Source organism: Coptis chinensis, chromosome 1 (genome assembly GCF_015680905.1).
Source record: "Coptis chinensis isolate HL-2020 chromosome 1, ASM1568090v1, whole genome shotgun sequence".
NCBI lineage: Eukaryota > Viridiplantae > Streptophyta > Magnoliopsida > Ranunculales > Ranunculaceae > Coptis > Coptis chinensis.
The window spans coordinates 18,405,736-18,429,792 of record NC_141456.1 but is presented as its reverse complement, the minus strand read 5'-3'; the positions used below and the strand labels follow the sequence as shown (position 1 = coordinate 18,429,792).

At 37.1% G+C, this 24,057-nt stretch overlaps 3 protein-coding genes across 4 annotated transcripts; 1 reads left to right on the top strand and 2 right to left on the bottom strand.

The window, feature by feature from the left end:
• Positions 1 to 13,316: 13,316 nt before the first annotated feature.
• Positions 13,317 to 14,167, bottom strand: LOC147522653 (DNA-directed RNA polymerase II subunit 4-like). The gene has a single exon (XM_086594607.1). It carries the CDS (start codon positions 14,115 to 14,117, stop codon positions 13,491 to 13,493), a length of 627 nt encoding a protein of 208 aa, XP_086450733.1. The 5' UTR covers positions 14,118 to 14,167; the 3' UTR covers positions 13,317 to 13,490.
• An 86-nt stretch (positions 14,168 to 14,253) lies between these two features.
• UTR3 (UDP-galactose transporter 3) lies at positions 14,254 to 16,826 on the top strand. The gene is made up of 7 exons (XM_086594601.1): positions 14,254 to 14,530; positions 14,614 to 14,711; positions 14,788 to 14,918; positions 14,998 to 15,028; positions 15,131 to 15,234; positions 15,378 to 15,499; positions 16,202 to 16,826. Exons 1-7 carry the CDS (start codon positions 14,427 to 14,429, stop codon positions 16,599 to 16,601), a joined length of 990 nt encoding a protein of 329 aa, XP_086450727.1. The 5' UTR covers positions 14,254 to 14,426; the 3' UTR covers positions 16,602 to 16,826.
• A 921-nt stretch (positions 16,827 to 17,747) lies between these two features.
• On the bottom strand, positions 17,748 to 23,204 carry LOC147522651 (transcription factor MYB124-like). 2 transcript variants are annotated; one of them, XM_086594593.1, is made up of 12 exons: positions 22,499 to 23,204; positions 22,355 to 22,401; positions 22,209 to 22,265; positions 22,042 to 22,114; positions 21,621 to 21,676; positions 21,311 to 21,493; positions 21,043 to 21,230; positions 20,651 to 20,793; positions 20,197 to 20,324; positions 19,826 to 20,100; positions 19,552 to 19,697; positions 17,748 to 18,523 (listed from the first exon to the last, which is right to left on the bottom strand). In XM_086594593.1, the coding sequence occupies exons 1-12, from the start codon at positions 22,571 to 22,573 to the stop codon at positions 18,416 to 18,418; spliced, it is 1,479 nt and encodes a 492-aa protein (XP_086450719.1). In that variant the 5' UTR covers positions 22,574 to 23,204; the 3' UTR covers positions 17,748 to 18,415. The 2 variants fall into 2 exon arrangements, with proteins under 2 accessions (XP_086450719.1, XP_086450715.1); XM_086594589.1 differs by having other exon boundaries at positions 19,808 to 20,100; positions 22,499 to 23,191.
• Between the last annotated feature and the right edge of the window lie 853 nt (positions 23,205 to 24,057).

Genomic DNA, 24,057 nt, shown 5'->3' with positions numbered 1-24,057 from the left:
TATACACGCCTCAAAGAATACACGCGTGTATAAAGGTATACACATCTCAAAAAGAATACACGTATTTTATTATTATATTCAATCTATTTCTAACTAATCACCTCTAACAGATTAATCTCTTATACTTTAAAATACTATTCATCCATTAACGTGTATGATGAAGGCTTAGATAGTTCCTCCAACACCGAGGCAATTAGTTTCCTTTACTCAAGATCGCCACTAAGCCATCGATAATACAACTCATTCCATATAAATTAAAATATCTTATTATTTCTTGAATAATAACATAACACTCAAATACAAAGTTCACAAACATGTTATCACACTTAATCCCTAATCCATGTGAAAATGAACACCAACAATAAAACGATATTGTAACGTTCATCTTGATCAAATCCATTAATAATTAACATATTACACAAATAACCACTCCTCAAATGATAAGGAAAAATAAAAGCATCTCCCATGCACTCCACAAGAGTAACTAATATAAATATACACTTTACACATACAATCAAATCAAGAAAAATATTGACTCTCTTTATTTTTTATATCTCTTTCATTTTCTTTGTAAAACAAATAAAACAACTAAATGGAAATAGTTTTGAAAATAATACTCCTTAAACACTACCCATAAACTACGATCCGAGAATCACCTAGACTCACCTAAGTCTAAGCTAACCAAATGCTCGATACCAAATCACACACCTTTAATTTCGGAAGATCTTAAAAAAACATTATTTGTCCCCCGACTTTTCGATCTCCGGGTGTGACGACTCTCAACTCCCAAAACCCATAAACAGTTTTAAATATGATAATTAAAACCAATAAAAATTTTAACTTAAATAACAGTCATCTTCATTACCAAAACAATTTACAAATGAAAATGCAAATAATCTTTATCTCAACTGAAAATCTATATCACCTCAAGGAAAACAAAACTTATCCTTCCCTAACGCAAAACCACAAGCAAAGAACCAATCTTCTTCATCACTAAACTCAAAAACTTATCAACTATATTCATTGAATGAACACACCCGATAAGCAAACATGCAAATCGGATTCAAAGATTATAAAATGCAGTAGTCCTAAAATACAACATATAATATACATATATATATATACAATCCATACGGCAGCTTAGTTCCTCCACCGAGGCTTTTAACTTTCAACGACTAATAAACATTCTTAAGTACAATAATCTAGGCGGTAGTTCCTCCAATCGAAACACAACAAACTATACTCATAATAAATAAGGCATGTAGTTCCTCCATCGAGGCCTTTAGGTTCTAACTAAACTATAACCACCAACCATATACAAATCATCTATCTAGAGATATATCATTTACCAACATATTACCATAATTAGATTATTTCGGTTTTCTTTGTGTGTCCCTAAAATCACGTCAGATCTATGTCTTACCTAGTTTCCCTTACCACAATCGCCACCCAACCAACATGTACATCCACATGCCTCCCTTACATAATGAGCCACTTAGGCTTAACCACCCTGGGAATGATGCCGCGACACCGTAAATCCTCACACGGAAGCCAAATCTATGTAAGCACCGCCACTATTCCTATAAAATATTAAGGTCATCGCTCTATTTTTGCTTAACGGAATAATCATCAAGCTATTATGAAATAGCCCGTTAATGGGTTCAAGGCCATTAACTCAAAAGCGCCGGAAGGGCCAATCACATGAGTTGTGGTAGTCGGTTCTAGGATTTTCGTTACGTAATTTATTCAGTGTCATACATCTATGACTCATAAACATTTCTACTATATCATCCTTATTAAGCACTAAGCCACAATCTCTAGAAATATCTCAATATATCTCATAACCATATTTCATACTTTCATTATCTTATTGCACTTGAAAAAATATTCACCAATACTTTTATTAGCATCTCACATATAAAATAATGGAGTGTATATACATTTCTCCAAGATATGGCATTAATATAACTATCCCAAAGATATTATATCATGTCACAATGCTTCAACGATGTCGTACATTTTATTATAATGTATTAGAATATAATATCTCTTAACATCTCAATATCGCCACGTGTCAAAATATACATCAATGTCAAATCTTTCTTAGATAATGACAACCAAATATATACTAGCTTCCACAAAGATTTTGTTACTATATGTTGTCCATATAATATACACATAAACGTAAGACAAATAAACAAATTGAAGCCCAATATGTTTTACACACTACTCATACAAATCTAAATTAGATAATTTACCAAATCAAGCCATACAATATCCGACAATATTTTATTACTATATATATATCCATATAAACAAACATATGAAAACTGGAAAAGTAACATTCACATTCAAAGTCAATCTGGTCAAAAAAAGATCAACACCTCATGGTCAAGGTCAAACTCAACATGTCATTAGTCAAAGTTTCGTCAAAGTCAAAGGTGAAAGTCAACCGTTCAAAGTCAATCCGTAGTCAAAGTCAACCGTCAAAGTCAAATGTCATGGTCAAAGTCAAACCGTCCTAGTCAAAGTCAAACCGTCAAACTGTGTTCGCGACAGTTCATGGTCATAGCCATGGTTCATGGCTAAGGTCAAAGTGCATGGCTCGTGGGCTCATTTGTTTAACCGCCAAGCCCAAACCTAAACCCGAAAGTCTAAAAAGTCCACTTATTTATTCTACCCACCCAATTGATCTATTTTAAGTCCTATGGACCGCCTCGCATTAGGGTTGGTTCGGTCCCAAAAATAATTGGATTTGGCCCAAAAATAAAAAAAAGAGAACTCGCCTAACATAACTAATGTGGTCCGAAAATTAAACTGAAATTTCGCCCAGCCTACCACTGAAATTTCGCCACATAAAATTAGAGCTTTTGGCCCAACATACAAAACAAGGTAAGGCCCAAACCGAAACCAACCAAGGTTTAGGCCCAAGTAGCATGGATTCTCCCTTCTTTTTCTTCTTCTCCAACATTTCTCTCCTCCACCACCACCAAAAATCGACCGGCCACAATCGCCACCATCCCTCATTCATTTTTTGACAAAAAAAAAAAAACCAACAAACTTTAATAAACACCAAATCCTCAAATCATTAAATCAAACAATCACCAAAACTAGATCTACAAAAAATGTCGACCTCCATTAAAGCTTGTTACAAGCTTCCAACCGCCACCATGGGCAGCCCTCACACTACCATTCATCAAACCCATTATCCATTAACCAATCAACCAAAAAATGGAGAGTCAATTTATCGGAGGATCGCCCGGGCCGCCATAGTTTGTCAACCCAACATCAACCCAACTACCACCATTCATCAACCCCAAACAACAATAACCAAAATCGCTCAAGGCAAAGAAAAGAAAGACAAAAACGATTTTTGTCAGAAACCGCGAAAAGCGTTGATTGACGCCGGTCGAGCTTTTTCGGGACGGTTGAGTTCATAGTATCACGCAGTTTAACTTTTTAATTGTTTAACTAGAGTTTTAACAATTCGGCCGAAACACGACGTCGAATAAAAACAATATAATGAATAAAAAGAGAAACCTTAGAAAGGATAATCGAAAAACGATAAATCGTGATATAGCAAAATAGCTACTCACTTGTAATGAATCCTCCTAGCCATTCGTCATTAACGCCTCCAGGTTGATTTTTAATTATTCTATTCTCCATTCTTGGGTCCAAACCCAAGTCCAACACGTATCAAAACCGGGCCCACGTATCCCGACAATCAATTTTGAAAAAAATTTTAATTAATTAATTAATCATTAAATATGTCTTTTAAAAATACGGGCGTTACATGTATCATGACATATTAACAAATTATAGTCTGTTTTATTAGTAGGGTATTCCTATTTTACTTTAAGAAGTGAAGAATTTGATTTGATGTGGTATTTAATGGTGTTGTTGATGTCCTTTAAGTGTGAGGTTATTTTAGGTGAAGGTAGTATCATACTTTGTCTTTTGGATAATCAGAATGGGGTAGTATTTAGCAAGAAGCAGCTAAAGTCGTAGACTTAGATGACAAATCTTTGTCATTGCTTTCTAATGCAAATTCAGGTATTACAACATCTCTTTTTCTATTGCAATTTTAGAAATTAGAAAATTAACTACAAGCCGAAGTTTGAATCAATCCACTTTCGAAAGAGATAATCCACATTGGTCCTAAAGGTTGCTATGAGTGTCTCTGTCTGAAATTCTGATCTTGTGTAGTATAATGTTATGAAAAAAAAACCATATTTAAGCTGATTTTGTTGTAAATATAATCATTGTGTCGGACCAATTTGGTACAACTTACTTTGTAGCGCTCAACTTTCTCAGTAGAAACTTAAAAAGAGTTGTCTTTGTTTTGTTTTATTGTAGCTTTTTCCAGAGATGGTTGGCCAAGAAGAAAATGGCACAAATCACTGTAGACACAATCTCTTTAAATAACCAAGTAGCTGTTATACTTGCTGATGATGATAAGTCTTTATTCATTTTAACATAAGATTATTTATCCTCAACCACCACTTTGTGTTTATGTTAACATTGAATTAAAATAAATGAAATAATACGATTATTAACAAATATTATGTTATTTGTTTTTATGTGTTCCCATCCTCTTCCTTTCACTTTCTATGAATTGTGAGTTTTTCATTAACGAAGTTAAAAGGCTACTAAACTATATACTAATCAACAACAATATTACATGATATATATTACGTGACACATATTGTATGTTCAGAGCCTAGCCAAATGTGACAACTTTAAACCTTATAAGTTTGCGGTCTTTTGATATGATTGAGCAATTTTTTTTACTGCAGATGTCTTGCCTATTTTAATGTCTACCAAAAACAGATGGTATAAAGTGTGGTAAGAATTCATTCACTGGCTATAATGCTTGCTCTTGACGCATTAGATTTGGAATGTTTTAAAAGCACCCCACTTCTCCTGGAATGATGGAATCTGTGAAGTTTCTTTTCCGACCCAATTAGTTCCTTCTTTCTTTAGGCTACCATGTCTACTCTCAATTGATTTCTTCCCTATTTGAAAGTCTCTTTTAGTTTCATATCTACTTGCCTACATTAACACCAACTTTGAAAATCAAATATGCGCTAAATTAATTAATGTATAAGTTAGTTGGTTTATGAAAAATGAAAGGGTACCCAAAATGAAATAGGCGTATATAATGTGCCCATTACTATATTGTGTCTAGAGTGCCGACTGGCACAGACATTCACTAGTATATATATACCTTAGGCTTCAACGATGAAAAATAGAATTGCACACAAGACAATTAGGGCAAGGATCGGGTCGGGTTCGGGTCGGATATGGCTATATCCGAATTAGAATAGTTTCATAATATCCGAACCCGAACCCGAATAAAACCGAAATTTAATATCTGAACTCGACCGATCAGATTGGATAACACTAAAAATTCAAAAAAAGCCCAAATTTTTATCTGAACCTGAACCCGAATAAATAAACGGATACGAAAAATACATCTGAACCCGATATATTCAGTAATCGGGTCGGGTCGGATTCGGTATACCCGACCCATTCCCTGCCCTAAAGACAATACTATCGTTATAAGGGAGACACTACAATATTATCAGCGTAAAACCAAATGAAACAACCACAAGATAGACAATGACAACAACGCTGCCACTTCTATAACATAATCATATTAAATGTAAATCATAGCGTATAGACTGAATACAAGACAACAAATAACAGAACGACGGAAGACGACACCATCTCATAGGCACCAAAAGTGGGCAGCACTAGTGAGCAACACTTTTGGTTAGGGAAGTTGAAGCACTAGTGAGCAACACTTCTAGGCATAAAAAATGGGCAGCACTAGTGAGCAACACTTCTAGGCACCAAAAGTAGGCAGCACTAGTGAGCAACAGAAGTGGGTAAATACTAGTGGATAACATTATGAGATCTAAAGAACTTCCTGTTCTACTCCAAGTCCATAAAAAGCGACATGCAGTAGATACAAAGAATTTCTAGCTACAAACAAGTACCAGAACAAAGAGAAAAGACATGCCTTGGCCTTCTAAGCACATATCTTCATTGCATTTCTCTACGTTGCAGAAGAGAAATCAAGGATACCTTCTACGCCCTAGGCTAACATGGTGCTCGCTTATGTTGTCGAAGCACTGAGGGTCTAACCACATAAAACTCAACTCCTATGCCCTATGGGTTCACATAGAGCTCCAGGCTCACGACTTGCCCACTATTTCAAAAGTACATGGAGTCTAACCGAAGACACCTTTTTACACTCTGCACGAGCTCATAGGAAGTTGTGGACTACAACACACGATTACCTCCAAGTGTCATCAATGATTGCTACTCAATCACATAGAAGTAAGCGACAAGAGCTCATCAACCTCATAAGAACAACTCACACGACATTGAAGTGAAAATGCAAAGCATCTTATGGAAACAACAACCTGACTTTAGAGGACAAAAGATCCTTGAAATTTAATGTGCAAATCCTAGTGTATGGACTTACTACATGACAATGAAGAGCAACTCATGTAGGGATATGATACCAACATTGCATAAGAGGTGCATGCACTGATAAACTACTTAAAGCGGCGGTTAAACAAAGAAAACAACTCTGATGATAAAGACAATGCCTCTACCCAAACAAGAAGAGCCTTTAAATTTAATCCAAAACTATGTGTGTTGACCGATTGCAACACTGTGTTGAATGATTTTTACAAGTGAGGCTTATTCCAAAATATTGTCTAAATTACTCTCGATTAGGAATTATTTATCCTGTTCAAGAAGACACTCCAAGTCCGGAAGTCTCGACAACTGGCCTAGCTTAGAAGCTAGTTGATAGCCTTAAAATTGACCTACAATGAAAGCCTCAGAGGTAGTACTCTGACAACAATGCAGAACTGAGGGAGACCGCAAGAAATCGATGTCAAGAAGTTGTATAATCTGGCGTAAAACAGTAGAGAACCTTAACTTGTTTACACTGACCAACAAATCAAAGACACAGTTAAGAAGTCATTTTTGAAGAAAACTGAAGACATATCGAGAAGTTTGTATTACAATAAAATTCAAGTTTCACTAGTACTTTATGAACAACTCAAAATTTGGGGAAACAAAATTAAACATGATGGTTTGAATATAGAGAACTAATACAAAATACTTACTGAAGACTATGCCCAGAATGCGACCTCATCGGAGAAACTACTCCCAACTTATACATCATAGCCTGTATTATAGACTCAGGTCTTGCAATTCAAGGAACCAACATACTCTAAAGTTAAGCAACAACTGGAGGTGACCACTAAATGAGACACAACACCAAGTAGTTCCTCCAGTAGTCATCGAAAATCACGAAGCTGCATGGGCTGCATACACTGATCAACATATTAAAGACACCATTAACAGAATAATAATGTGCAAATGAAATAATAGTTGTAAATGAAGATGTCGTTAGACGATTTTCTTTGATGATACAAAATATAGAGCATCAAGAACAATTTAAACATCCATATCTACCGAACAACCATGTGAGGGAGTTTAAAAGTAAGCTAGTTCTCTGGCATAGAGATGATCCTCTCTTATGCAAACTTTTTCCATCTACACTAAAAAGAGAAACTCTTAGTTGACTCGCATCAAAAGTCGTGGAGTTTGTGTTTACGATACTTTATTTTAAGCATCAAAAGTCGTAGAGTTTGTGATGACAATACCTTACTCTATACATCAAAAGTCATAGAGTTTGCATTTGCGATACCTTACTTAATGCATCAAAAGTTATGGAGTTTGCATTTACGACACCTTACTTCATGCATCACAAGTCATGGAGTTTGCGTTTACGATACCTTGCTCAATGCATTAAAATTCGTGGAGTTTGCGTTTGCGACACCTTATTCCACATATCAAAAGTTCTAAAATTTGTGTTTGCGACACTTTACTCTAGGCATAAAAAATCGTAGAGTTTGCATTTGCAACACCTTATTCCACGCATCACAAGTCATACCATACCAAAAAGTGTGAATCATCAGACAAAAATAATTTCATACAACCTAATTACATATGGGGATCAAACATAATTTTTTATTCTTTCCGCAAGGAATAAATTTCATCCGACAAAGATGGGGAATGTATGTACCACCATATTCGTACCCCTACAAACGACTATCGTTCGGTACCAAGGGTTGTATACTTGCGCTACCCACTAGTGTGGTCCATTTTCATTGTCACTAGTGTGACCTACTTACATTACCCACATAATCGACCATCTGATCTAGATACAAACATAGCAATATGTTTTTCCTTTTAAAGAATTTGGTAAGATTTTAAACAATGAAAGAAACTTTTCAACTCTTAAGGAAATTATATTTTTTAAACAATAAGAAATATAATTTCTTTACTCATATATAAATATCATTCCTCATTTACAAAGAACTATTCAAATGGAGACTTGATTCTAGTGAACACTCTGGATACGTAGGGCAGCCATCAATATGGTTGAGTCTCTTCTCTATTACAAACGACTCCCCTTACAAATTTATTAGTGTGTTTGGGTGATTTATTGCCCAAACACTGAGGAGAAACTTCCTAGCTCGCCTAGCCCACATTAACGTGCATGCATTTTAAGGCAACCAAGTTCTCTTAGTTTGTTGTTTACTTATTTATTGATGTCGTAGCATCTAGCTAACACATTACTTAACTGATTTGTGCCATCAGAAATACAGATGTTTGCATCCTGCTGGCCAGCTTAATCTTTTGGCATTGTTAATGGGTGACTATGATGGTCAATGAATGAACGACCATAACGGTTACCTGGATCGAAGGTAAGACGACCACTATCACAGTGGACTCATCTTCATAGAGAAGATTAGAAGGTCAAAATCCTGCCAAGAATCCTGCAACATCCAAGACAAGCTTTGGTCCAAGCAGAGTTGTCTATGTCTTAATGCTGAAACCTCGAGTTTCAATAGCGCGCAGAAACAAAGAACTCTCTTTTCTTCCCAGTGAATTAGCGTCTAAGTTTCAGCACGACATATCATTGACTCAAATCTATGGCATATGTGCATTATTAGTTCACGGTTAAGCAAATTTGTTATGCCAGATGTTGAACAAGTCATCCATTTACCAACTTTTGGTAGAACTCGGCAGTGACCTGGAATGAGCTTTCACTTAACATTAGTTAACACTTTTGTGTTCAGCAGTTGGGCACACTCCCAAAAAATATAGAATTATTACAAGTTTAATTTGCCATTACATGTTTTGTGTTGGGCACTCCCCCAATTACATCAATGTCACCCATTATAAATATTCGGCGTCGTGTCGCTGGTAAGGCACTAGAGTGACATACCAGGTCGTTTGTAGGGATCTAGAGTGACATCTCTAGACATGACCGAGTCGTTTGGTCCATTCTACACCACCAAGTCGTCTGAGAGTATATAAAGCGGTAGGACCAGGTCGTTTGGTAAAAAAAAGGTCCAATGTCCAATAGACATCACCAAGTCTATCATTTGTCTTCCATTGAAGCCATTACTCAAATTTTTAACAACTAGGGTATTCTTCAAAGTAGTCCAAAATTAGGCTACCTCTTAACTTTTTTCATCAAAGAAACAATCTTTGAACTATGGAAACACAAAAGATAGAAAAATGAGTAATGGCAAAGTTTGTGCATTTATACCCACGCCTGCATCATAAACTGAGCCAATTGAATGATTAACCACCGCCACTGCTAATGTTAAAAAACTCGATGACATCCTTGTTTCAAAAACTAGTTCATGGGATTCAAAAAAATTCAATTGAAGAAAATGAAGAAAAGAGGTGTTGCAAAACAAGAACAAGAAGTGAGGAGAGAGAGTGAGAGTGAGAGGATGATATGAAACACAATTTTGAAGACTAATTCTTGAGTGTTTGAGCGGGGGAGAAGAAGATGAAGTTGAGTGTTTTCGTGAGGGGTGTATTGGACTCTGTGTTGGGCTTGGCAGGACCCGTTGACTTCAACGTCCAGAAGAAAGGAGTAGTCTCAACTCTCAAGTAAACATAAAACATAGAGCAAAATTGATTGAAAGTCTTATTACCAGGACAACTGGACAAGGTGCTCCTTTTTGTGTGACCGTCGCTATAACAACTTACTTATGGAACATTGAGTTACATCTCTTTTCCCGCTACTCTACCCACTCACACAGGGATGGGAACCTAACAACCATGGTCTACTGTGTAACTCCCAGTACTGTCATTGATCCTACAAGATGTAATAATATCGAGTTCACTGCTAAATGCAAGTAATGTGGCCTAATTTGGTACTCTGGTGCAGTGTTCTTAAAGAGAATTAAAGAATCTTATTTGTAAAATCAGAGAAAATAATAAGGGGAACATTTGGCTGAAGCTAGTAATTCAGTAGTGGCAGTAGTCGTTATTGGTTTATCTCATGCTCATATGCAAGTTCTTACAAAGATAAGTGTACATCGATGTCAATCATAACTTGGGAAAACTTGGTCATTAGGTAGTAGTACTCACTTTGCTACATACTTAATGGTTGCTACTAATAATAATGCAGAGGCTTGAAAACTTTAGTTAGACAACATGGGAACGTTGAAAATGTTAGTTAGACTGTTAACCTTACAACAACAGATGCTGCAGTCCAATGTCGAAAAGTTGTTATCCCTAAAGTGTCACACGGTTTAGTGAAAGTTTCAAATTCCGACCTAAGATTTTCTTGTCTCCCCAATAAGCAGATAGAAACCATGTACACGAGCTCACCCTCCTATTTCTCATGGAAAATCGTCAAAAAGCTCATCATCATGCTAAGCAATAAGGGATGACAAATTGTGTAGTCAAATATCGAAAACTTGTTACCCCCAAAGTGTCATACAATTTAGAGAAAGTTTGCACATTGTGTCAAATTCCCAAGTCTTTCTTGTCTCCCCACTAAGGAGATAGAAATCAAGTATACAATCCCACACTACTGTTTGTCACTGAAATAGTCAAAAAGCTCATCGTCATGCTAAGCAATAAGTGAGCACAATTTAGATCTAAAACATGCAAAGAAGACCCAGTTCCTCCAACTAAACATGGTTCCCACACCCTTTCCGTTGTGCTGTTAGCATTACCACTTAATTGGCAATCTCTCAATGCCGAGTCCTTGCATTCGAAAAAATTACAGAAAACTCATCGTCAAAAAGCAATAAGTGTACGATCCCACACCACTGTTTGTCACTGAAATAGTCAAAAAGCTCATCGTCATGCTAAGCAATATGTGAGCACAATTTAGATCTAAAACATGTACAGAAGACCCAGTTCCTCCAACTAAACATGGTTACCACTTAATTGGCAATCTCTCAATGCCGAGTCCTTGCATTCTAAAAAATTACAGAAAACCATAATTTCTGACCCAAATGGAAAGCCAACCTCATTTACCAGCCAACTATTCTTCGTAGGGGGGAAGATGCCAGAAGTAATGCTAAACAATTGTACACCTAGTACTTTGAGCCCATGCATCTGGTAAGGAATACCTTGCAACAAAGCCAAACATGTACCAAGATAAACTTGCAACATGCAGATTCCAATGTAAGCTTGGCGAACAACCTGGCTCACAATTGGTTCAATGCATTATGCATTCATCCCTTCCAGTATAGATATGCTGGTAATCTGAACTCGCCCACCTTGATATGTCAGGCAATGATCTTGCTGGTAATACCTTTGTCGTTTGCATATCTTACTAGTATAGTTGATCTCTAAATGTCCTTGACTACAAATACACGGTCAATTAAATCCTCAATTATTCGCCACTTGTACTAAACTCACTTCCTTTCAAATCAAGGACGAGCAACTCACCAGGAGAATCCTACCTGAAATTGGCCTGCTCCTGAAACTCCAATTATCCAAACCTCAGTGGTACATTACCAGTTCAATACTTCAATACTTTCTAACCTAGAAAACTTGAATCTGATTCTGCCCAACCTCCATGATACCACACTCAATGGTCCTATCCAATTGTCTATATGTATGAGCGACTTAACTACTTTGTACCTATCAGAGAGAGGGCATCTCAGATACATACTGGAGTTAGACCAAAGATGTAATCTACTTAGCCATCCTATTCCTTCAACCTCAGCTAATATTCTTATAAACTCCACTCACTATAGTTGATATCTAAATGTCTCTGAATACAAATACACGGTCAATTAAATCCTCAATTATTCGCCAGTTGTACTAAACTCACTTCTTTTCAAATCAAGGACGAGCAACTCACCAGGAGAATCCTACCTGAAATTGGCCTGCTCCTGAAACTCCAATTAACTGAACCTCAGACATTACCAGTTAAATAATTTTATACTTTCTAACCTAGCAAAACTTGAATCTAATTGTGCTCGACCTCAATGATACCAGGCTCAGTGGTCCTAAAGTCTATACGTATGAGTGACTTAACTACTTTGTACCTATCTCCAGTCCATTCTAAAGGCTTAATACCTTGAGAGATAGGGATTCTCAGATACATAATGATGTTAGACCTAAGAGGTAATCTGCTTAGCAGTCCTATTCCTTCAACCTCGGGTCATAATCTTACCTCTCTATTCCCACAGATAATCAGGAGAGCTTGCACCATGGTTCTCACTCAAAAGTAACAGACATCAGATTTCACGTCTCTGTGCAGGGCCCACTTACAACATGGTTGCAACTCCAAGATGTGATATTTATAGCTATGGGTAGGTGGTAACACTGAAAACAATGACGAGGAAGAATACAGGAGAGCTTATCTCAAAATTAGCATCACAAACAGTGGCTTAAAATATATACTTGGCTGCTTCTTAGATCCTCGCCTATTGCTACCCACAGATGAAGAGAATCTTCAAGCTGTTCGTCTTGTTTCTAAGTTGGCCCACACATGCTTAAGTTACAATCCCCATCCACAACCAACCCATGCAAGATGTATATCTCAACTCCTACTTGACAGGAGTCTACCTCCACTGATATCCTTGAAGATTTTCCATTGGAACTCACGAGTCACGGGTCTTGTACTCTGACCAGAAATTGGTAAAAAGTTCAGACACTTGGTAACCTAGATGTCATATCACCTGTATATATTAATGTGATCTCGGCCACTGTCTAAGGATCAAACCTACTCAACGAAGGAATGCTACACAGAAACTCTTAAAGGAGTCAATTATTGTTTCTCCTGAAAAAGAAACATTATATACTCGACACTAAATCCAATATGGCGCAATGAAGATACAATTAATGAATCAAAAGCATCTTAAAGACAAATCTCGGTTGATAAACCGAGACTGTAGATATTAGTTATAGTGTTATCCATGGTAATAAAATTCTGTGACAACATATGATAGCCCAAACTATGAAACACGCAAGGAGCTATGAATGTATTAACAAAGTAAATGGTCATTTACCATCACACTAGACTATAAAAAGACTAACAATAGCCAACAACAACAAAAACATGGATAATACATTACCAAAAGCACTAAAGTGAGCATAAAACCATCTACAGAAACTAACATACTTACTCAAACCTCTTTCATCTTAGCCAAAAGACCCACCACATCCTTAACAGCTCTCTCATTCTTCCCTTTATTCCCCTTCAAACTCGGCATTAACGCAAACAATTCATCAACTCCATCAGGACATATATTCCCAATCAAACAAATCTCACTCTCCGAAACCTTATTATTGGCCTTAAGCGTTTCAAGTACCCGTCTGGCCGACTCAACATTACTATACCCACAGCCCGACTTCGCATACTGTAGTCCCTTATGAAAAGAAACTGGTAACTTAATCATTGGGTCATCGGAAAGTATGACCATTTGTTCCTGTATCTTACTTAAAATAGCTTCAGCTTCACAGTCCATTAAACATTTGGTGTTTTTGGGAAGGTCGTTTTCGATGTCAAAGATTGGGATTTTGGGTGGGTTGGGGGTTCCTGCTTTGTCGTTTATAGGTTTGGGCTTTCCTCCTTTTCCATAATCTTTGGTTGAAGATGGAGGGAGGCTGTCATCAGAATCTGAACCTGATGAGGAGGAGGAGGTGAAGTGGACTTTTTTCTTTGGTAATAATGTGCTGCTTCCTTTGCCTCCTTTTGATGACGAAAGTGATGATTTTTTCGTTAAAAATCCCTTTCCTCCTTTTTCTGCCATTGTTTACTGTGGAGTCAGTGTGCGAGAGCCGAGAGAGAACAGTATGAAAGGACCTGCTTTTTGTCCTTGGGAATTGCTTATATGCAACCTTTTATTCAAAGAGTTGCATGAACAATATGACATCTGGCCCATATTTTGTGAACGACCAATAAGAACAGAGAGTGACGACAAGTACGCAATGAAACATCGCCACGTGTCAGTGTGATTGTTCGCGGGTACTTTATAAGTTGTAGTTCAACTTTGTCGAAACGAAGAAGAATCGAACATTTTTTCCAATTCTGAAAAAAAAAGTGTAAATTCGAGGCGGGGATGGAAAGACATGGGAGTGGAGTTGGGCGAGTATTGTTATTGGGATTCTGCATGGCTGGAATATGGTCAGCTTATATCACACAAGGAGTCCTTCAAGAGACCATGTAAGCTTTTTTTTTTGTCTTCTTAATTGCAATCAATCTTTGAAACCTGTGTTTATTATAATAATAATAATATTGTGTTTCAGATCAACCAAGCGGTTCGGTCCTGAAGGGAAACGCTTCGAGCATCTTTCATTCCTAAATCTTGCGCAAAATGTAGTTTGTTTAATTTGGTCTTTTATGAGTAAGTTTTCTTTACTAATTCTTCCCTTTCCACATTTACTCTTAACAAATTTGTTTACTCTTATTTTGTTGTGCAGTGCTAAAGATATGGTCCAGAAGTAGCAGTGGTGGAGCTCCATGCTGGAGTTATTGGACTGCTGGTATCACAAACACAATTGGTCCTGCCATGGGGATTCAAGCTTTAAAATACATCAGTTACCCGGCCCAGGCACGTCATACTTTTATTGAAAATCTTTCATCATTTCTGTCCATATAACTTTACTCACATTGCTATTATTCCTTTGCAGGTCCTGGCTAAATCTTCAAAAATGATTCCAGGTATGAATACATTTATGAATTTGTTACAATACTAGTATTTTCACCCAGGATTTGTAGTTCACGTTTTATAACTTCACTGATGGATCTCTGACCTGCATGCAGTTATGTTGATGGGTACACTAGTTTACGGCATTAAATATACTTTTCCCGAGTACCTGTGCACTTTCCTTGTTGCTGGAGGGGTGTCTGCATTTGCTCTTGCTAAGGTGACGACTGTGTCCTTGGAGTTGGAATTAACGAGTAGAAGAACTATCCATATGAAGTTCCATTACAGTTTATAAACTTTGCGTTGCACTTATAAGCTTTTCTCTTAACTATTATATTGTTTCTTCTGTTTTGTTGACAATAGACGAGCTCAAAGACCATAAGCAAGCTGGCTCACCCAAATGCACCTCTTGGATATGGGCTATGTTTCCTGAACTTAGCATTTGACGGATTTACAAATGCCACTCAGGATTCAATTTCAGCAAGGTATGAATGTTCAGAAATTGGATAGTCACTTCTGTGCATATCAATTTATGTAAATTCCATTTACCTCACCCCCTCCCATCCCCATTTTCTCCCCTCCCCCTGTTAATATATTGATATAACTAAGAATGTGGTTATCACCATTGCCAATGCCCATCATGCATAATTTGTGCCATTGTAGCTGATACTCAGGCTGCCAGGAAATTTTAGCCTCAGTAGCAACTGCAAGCCTGAAAGGTGATGCGTAAGAAAATGCCTAGTTGTGTAGTCCTGTACGGTGAGAGAATTGAAGGTTCTTAATGTGCCCTACCCATCCGGCAGTGAAGCAATACCCGGTCTTCATCTCAGTCTCCATTGTACTTGTACGACAATCTATGAACTTACTGAAATGAAGTTTGAGCCTGAACCTTTTAAAGACCACTCCTTTGATGTTTGCACTTGCACAAATTTTAGGATAACGCTTTTTAATCCCACTTCCTGTTTGCACTTCACAAGAGCATGAGTATGTTTTATATGAAGCAAAAAAACTTATATAATTTGATATTTCACAAGTAATGACAAACAGTTACTAACTCTGGGTTACAGATCACTAGCAAATCGATTTTCATGCAGTGAATTACTCTCTCGAAACACATTCATTTAATACATCAATGCATATATAACTTCATGCTCCCCAGCTCAACCAGTTTGCAATCTGTTACACAGGTACCCTAAAACGAGTGCTTGGGATATAATGCTGGGGATGAATTTATGGGGTACCATATACAACATCGTCTACATGTTCAGCTGGCCAAGTGGAAGTGGATTTGAGGCAGTCCAGTTTTGTAGAGATCATCCAGAGGCAGCATGGGATATTTTTCTCTTTTGTTTGTGCGGGGCAGTTGGGCAGAACTTTATCTTTTTGACCATCAGCAGATTTGGCTCCCTTGCCAACACCACCATCACAACTACTCGGAAATTTGTGAGCATTGTGGTTTCTTCAGTGCTTAGTGGTAATCCCCTGTCGGCAAAGCAGTGGAGTAGTGTCATAATGGTCTTCTCCGGTCTGTCATACCAGATTTATTTGAAGTGGAGAAAGCTCCAGAAGAAAAGAAAATCCATGTAAGGAAGGATATTAATTCATCGTACTTCTTTGTTTCTATTATTATAGATGGGTCTAAGCCTTAAGGTTTAGTGTTCAGTTTTGATAGTTTTGCAGAGTGGAGTAAAATGTAATCGATCATTTATGTAAATTGAAGGAGTGTAAAGCATCTGTTCACATTTCAGCAGTGTCTCTTAGTTGTAAACACCAAAATATCATTTGATTTTAAGAGTAGGTTTGAAACAATAAGTGATTCTTGTTGTACTATACTTTGATGCATCACCATGCGCACAAAAATGCTTGGTTGCAAATTCCTACTTTCCTAACTTGATGGGGGTGTTGGTACTTGGGTCTATGTAATGAGGTTTTCCGCCAGAAACCATATCATTCAGTCCCTTTCCATGGTTGGTTGCCAACCCCAACCTACTTCTATAAGAAGCTATTTCACAGGGATAGGGACATGTAATTTTGATGAGCATTATGGTAGCTATTTCACAGGCTTTCCATTTGGTTCTTAAGACATTGCAACATTAAATAGTTGAATACCAGAAATTTTTATCCCGCCCATCGGGATCAAAATTTACGAACTCTGGTGGGGAATCGTCGACTTTATTAACAAATTTTCAGGATTAATCAAATATTCAAATGCACAACCAAATGGGTATATATCAGGATCCTCTGAATTTCCCTCACAGGGTTTTTCAAAAGATTTTGCATGGTCCATGATTGTAACTTTGTAAGTAATAATGTGATGCTGGGGTAGTGGAAGTGTGAGGAGGCAAGGAGAATAGGAGATTTCTACTTGACTCTATTACCCCTCAAAGTTAATCAACTAACCGACTGTCTGGGGTCGAACTAGTAATTAGCTGTGTACTTTAATTTGTGTTGTCTTTCCCTCTCACTACAACATCAAGAAACCTTTTTCCCTGGAAGCCCAAGGTTCCTCATGATCAAACCAGATTTCTTTCCTTACTCGGAACACTCTCATCTCCACCAAGGGAATGGAGAGAAGATCTCAAAACCACAGATTCAGATCACTGTAAGTATTTCATACCTTCTCACTTTTCCCAGTCTATGTGTTCACTCTTTTCTAGTTTAGTATATTCTTTGTCAAGTTGTGACAGTATTATGAGTGTATGACCAAGAGAGATATAGACAACAAAAGTATCATAACACACAAAACCAACATCACATTCTCATTCCATTCATAATGAGTTCATTATCTTAGTTACATTGCTCTAGAAACCAACTTTGAAAAAAACTAAGAAGTAACAACTTATTCTATATCCTATACCCTCTCTGCACACCAAAAATAAAATCAATAGGACTCCACCTTGTTGGTCCTCCCTTGTTTTTTTTTTTTTTTTTTTTGTGGTTTTTTGTGGAGTATGGGAGGTGTCTATGTATAGATAGTTACACTCTGCAAAAAGAAAACTAGGGTTTTACTCCAGGCTATGTACAACTGACAAGTCAAGCCCAAATTGGACCTAAAACAAAAACCAAAACCACTTCTATCTGAAGATGGTTGGTGGAAAGAAATCAAAGAATGTCGGAATTCGACAAACAACACACAAGAAGTATCCAATGCGAGTACTTCTACTGGTCAATCTACCTTTACCAGAGGAAATAATAAAAAAATAACCGCCACACACATAGTAAGATCGGCCAGAGATTGGCAGAATGTAGAACAGAAAATAGGTTAACTGCGCAGACTTAGAACGCCTCTTGATAAAATTGGGTCGATATGGCCTGCGCAAACCATGAAAACTAGGTTGCAAGTAAAGATGAGCTAGAACTTTTAGAAAACAAGTTCTGTGAGTAATAGTAGGAGTTGATACTTAGAGGCTGTGCAGCAGGGCCCTTCTGCAGGGAGGTGGTTGGGAAGGGTTGTGGCTTGGGTTCGGGATTGGGGATCCCAGAAGTGTTTTCACCAAGAAGTTTCTTTCCTGCAAAACAAATTGCAAAACAGTAATTAGTCTCACTTTGGCAACAGAGGGTAAAGTAAAGTCGACAAATAGGGAAGATGGAAAGAAACAAGTGAAATAATTAGATCCCAAGGTTTAAGGTTACTGAACATTATGAACCACAAATTATGATTACTTGCACCAGACATCCATGTTTGAGAACGATTACTTAGGCCTTTAGGCGTACTCTGTGCTCTTGAGCATCAGTTGAGAACTTGAGATACTGCAGTCTTAACCTCAGAGGCGGGAAGACCGACAGGATTACTTTCTGGGTACAATGCATATTTGATCTTTGCACAATACTAAGTGAATACATTAATATGTAAGGATGTGAGCTACTGGATTAAATTACTTTCAGCTGACCATTGTATCATAGAACTGCTAATTATCCTTCCCAACTTCCATATGGATGGACCAAAGTCTGGTGTTCATGTTTACAGTATGCATTCACATGTAGTGTTGTTATGTGTATGTTTCTCAATCTCAGAGTGGTTTAATCATTTGGAAAGCACTACATTTTCTTTTTCGTTTTCTGTTTTTTCGACAAAAATCTGGAGAAGAAGAGAGAAAAGACTATGCGGCCAAAATCATTTTCGGCCTTCTCTCATGCACCTGCATATAAGAAAATAATATGGTTTTACACAATTAAATATTCAAAAAAAAAAAGGATCGAGGGTGACGTGTGGACTGTCAGCAAGCAACGTGAGGAAGTGCCCTATAGAACTCTATCAAACACTTAGAGCCATGACCTTTTGCAATTGACAAATGAGAATATTAAGTTACATTGACACGGATACGTGTGTCCATATCTGACACGGATACGAAGTGTTTGACACGGCGAAATATAAAAAGTTGAGGCATATCACATACAATATGTGTCCGATTTGTCTCTGACACTTAGAGCCATGACACATGGATACATATCTGACACGGATTATTTCTAAAATATGGCGTGTCCATGTAACATAGGAATATAAGAATTTCAAGTTTAGATAAATTAAATGACTTACGCTTTCTGAAAATTGTGGGCTTGGAATGGCTGCTGCAAATGTTTTGAAAAGTGGAGTTACTTGAACAGGAGATGGGAACTCTGTATTTGACAAGGCAGAGATGATGTCATTTTCCTTATATTCTTCACAGAACGGCATATCTTCCACTGGAACCACAAAACCATTCCGGTTGCCATAAGAATTAGTAGAAAATCCAATCAGAATAGGTCCAAGTAGATACATAAGAATATCAAGTATACTAGATTGTCTAGATCACCTTGAGCAACACTCTCACCAGTGTGAAAACCATCTAACCAGCCACCGCCATTTTCTACCGTATGAAATGATTGTGGCCCAACACAGGAAACACTTGAGCCAACATATGCAGCTTCACAACCACCGCCACCATTCTCTTCAAATAGTACCGACTGATGGGCAACACTGGCATCCTGTTCTAGGGCACAGTTCTCTGCATGAGGCTTCTCTATTGTATCATTTGCCGTGTGGGATTGGAGATTTGATCCTGTACTACATCCAGAGCTTCCCGGAGATTCATATGGATTTGGTTGCCTATATATATATGGTAAACAAGCCATCACCTATAGGTACAGTTAAAGGAATAAAAGCTGTTAGAAGTCCAACTAGTAGTCGGTGGAATCTCCATACCTCCAACATGGAAGACTTTCCATGTGACTACTCTCCTCTATGTAGTTCAACAAATCTTCCAATGGAAAATCTGACTCTGATGTGAGAAGTTCGTTCTCACTGTTTCTCTTTAGGAAATTTTGGAGTTCCTGAGTACAAGATGCAATTAGATAATAACATACTTGAATATCACTTGTATTTCTTTCAGTGTTGTTGTTGTTTTTTGTCAAAAGTGAGGTGTCAGCAGTATATATTGGTAAAATCCTCATTTGATGTACATTGGCACCCTCTGTACATCTCATGCCCAAATCAATGCAAATATATTGATTTTTGGCAAAGGAGACAGGTTATTAATAAAAGGGACATGTACCATGCTTGCGCAATGTCACACATTGGATTAGTTTTGGTAGATGTTCAGCAATAGAAAACTAGCTAACAAGTATTTTTGTTGAAGATATAAGATAGATTGGCTCACCTTCCATGCATTTTCAAGGCTCTGATTGTTCTTCTCTGTATTTACTTTTATTGCAAGTGAGCTGAGTAGGTCTGCTTGTTGCATCAAAGAAGTGATCCTCGGATCATCCCTTCTAATAAATGTTCCTTGAGTCTTGTTATTTCCTTGAAGTTTAAATGGATTAGTAGTGTTAGTCTTTCTTTTGGAGTATGTTGTAGAGAAGATGTAAGAATCAAAATCCTAGACATTTCACAAGCAGAGCACTTAACAACATGATGTTAGTAACAGAAAATAATGAAAGAAGTATTTTTCTCCTCTGACAACCTATGTTTCTTATGTCTCTATCATCCTCGGTGCATAGAAGTGTTTAGTTGGTGTTACATCTCAAACCAAGTTACTGATATGTGCATTACCATTGTCAGAAGTTGAAATCATGCTGGTGCTTTGGCAGTTCAGTTGAGCTGGCAAGTCATTCAGATTGGGGGAGTTTTCAACCAACACAGTGAAAGGAGGTCTTAGTGAGTGATTTTCAACAGTTCCACTCTTTATATGTAATCTTCCTTTGAGGTCGCAATTCTCTGTCATTTCCAATATGTGGGTCCTAAATGCAACAGTGAGCGTTAATATGTAAACGTTATATTTGATTCTCTTAACTATGCAAACTATTGATATGTACTGTACCTCATCTTCTTGAGAGGTGGAGCTGCATCAGATGTTCCATTTGTAACAAACGCATTTTCAATTATAGTCCTCTTACTGTTTTGGTTTATATATGACAATTTGCTGTTCTCCTTCGATAAAGCTTCATTCTTTGCTCGCTTCTTGCACAGAGTGGAAAATCTATTCTTTACAGCATTGTCCGTTCTGTATTACATGTTATATACAATTTAAACAATTAAACTCCAAAAATAATCATGAAAGTAAAGCTGTGAACTGAGACTCATCAGAGAAATAAGATCTCATAAACCACAAAATGAAAATGCTTTTATACCTGCCTGATACCACCTTTGCAATTTCAGTCCACCTGTTACCATACATCTTCTGAGCCTGCATATTACCTATAAGTGATTAGACTGCTGGATGTCTAATATTTCTCATCAACAAAAGTAGGTTCGAAATGATCCTTTATCGAATGATCAAGCTACAAAAGAGGGGTTCCAAGAAAAATAAACATGTTCTGCTTCTGGGAAACAGAAACACAACTGATGATATCTCCATTTGAACATAATCTATCAAAGAATGGCAATACAAGGCAGGATTCTTTATGCATAATGAAGAACACAAAAGAGGGGAAAAAGAGAATTGAAAACCAATTAGTATTCACTGCACAAATCCCCATTTGCTGAGGTTTCTAATGATGGATTGAATGCAGAGTGACTTCTCATATTGATACAGTTTCAGCACTAAATTACCTCACACAAAATCATGTCTTCTTCGTGTGACCAACCTCCTTTCTTGAAATCTGAATTCAAGTATGTATACCACCTGCAATATTATCATAATCAGCTTATACCCAAACTACAAAAAGTAGGCTACAACTTCTCAATCAATGCAAGAAAAAATGGATTTGTCTAGCTACCTTCTTCTGCACTGTCTGGTTGTTTTATCCTTGAATTGAGCCGCAATAATCGCCCAGCTGCCCAAAAAAACAACAAAAATTAATCTCTGAAGGAAGGTGTTTCTTTTAATCAATTTAAGCATACAAAGATAAACAAATCTTCTTACTTTTCTGTTCCATGGATGCCTATTTGCTCCCGAAGAATATCGTCTTCCTGTAATCAATCCAAAGACAATCACTCACATATGTATTAATAAAATATTCCAAATGAAACAGTTTAAAAAAAAAAAAATAGGAAGAAGAAAATAAACCTGTTGAGTCCAAGTAACAATGTGTCTTTCTTTCTGCTTCAAAGCTATAGACTTAGAAGTATCATGAAACTTCATATCTGATAATGTTTTTTCTCTATACTACTACTACTTCTCTTAACAACCCTCACTCCTTTATGATCAACATTAACCGGCATGTTAAAGTAAACTCTTCCTTTTCAGGGTTATAAAGAAAAGGTAACTGGTCTACATCTTTATATCTTTACAGAAACTCGACATCAGCTCCACTGCTCTCAATGACCTTGGATACTCACTTTCTATGGCGAAACCAACCCACAACAGAACAGTTCACTGTTCACAGATCTGTATATACGCTTTGTACATACATGAAGACACTAGAAACACTATATATATAAAGTAATACAGAGAGTTTGAGAGATTTGAGAAGGTTGGTTGGTTTTAGCGCGTGTTTAAAGGGAATGGTGAGTTTGAAAACACTGAAATCCACGAGAGAAGTTATTAGTAGTAGTGAAGACTAAGTGCAGTAGTGATGATAATAATGTCACTATCTTTGTTTCTCTGTCACTAGCTAGCTATATTTGAAATAATGAAGGATTTATTATCATCTTGTTTGTATTTTTTAACGTGAGATGACATTGTTCGTGAAAACTTTTACTGCATTTTTTTTTGCTAAATTTAATGTTGGTGGGAGACTGGGAGCGTAGCAGTTTATGCAAATTCTTTTGCTGAGGTCCCATTGATTTTATACACGCTCTTGTCCATTTCTCTGATATTGGTGTATATGTGTGGACGTGTGGTAAACTCCAGTGTAGTTTGAATTCTGTTTTGGATTATTTGGATCAGAAATGTTACCGTGTCCATTCAACATGGTTTGACACCAATGGGGATTTTAGTTAATTACACATATTTAAATCCTTGCATCAAAAAATGTAAGATCGGTAGGACGTTTAACCCGGTGTCAATTAATTCCAAATATATACACTATTATTTTTTTGTGAACCCATGCTGAATGCTACTATATAAGCCAGGGATAGACATGTGTATCAACACTAGAACCATTCGAAATTACAAGTGGAGTTTGTGGAGAGAATTGTCAGAAAATGAGACCAGTTGAGGAAGCTTATTTACAGTTGATACCACAGATTTTGAAAGTACATAATTAACGGTCAATTGGGATTTCTAGATGAATGAGTGAAGTCACGAGGTGATGTAAAGCTAACTGTACTAATTTAACAGTTTTTCCATTTGTTTACCATTGTATCTTTTCGAAATGCGGTGATGCAATGTGGATACTACTAGTATACTATATGTAGACCGTTATGTTTGTGATGGCAATATCGCATCAAAGAAATAGTATGGAGGACCAATTATTGGAATTTTTAATTTCTTGGGAAGATGTTTTCTTGGTCAAGATTCAAGATGATGGCCATATTGAACTTCAGTATAAAATTGTTTGAGCACCTATACAGTGCCCAACGCGTTTTCTTTCGAGTGGACTGAAGAAAATTAAACTACTGGTATCGTCATTCGTCACTCAGTAGTAATCTGGTTAGATGTCCTTCTCCTTTAGTATATTTTTC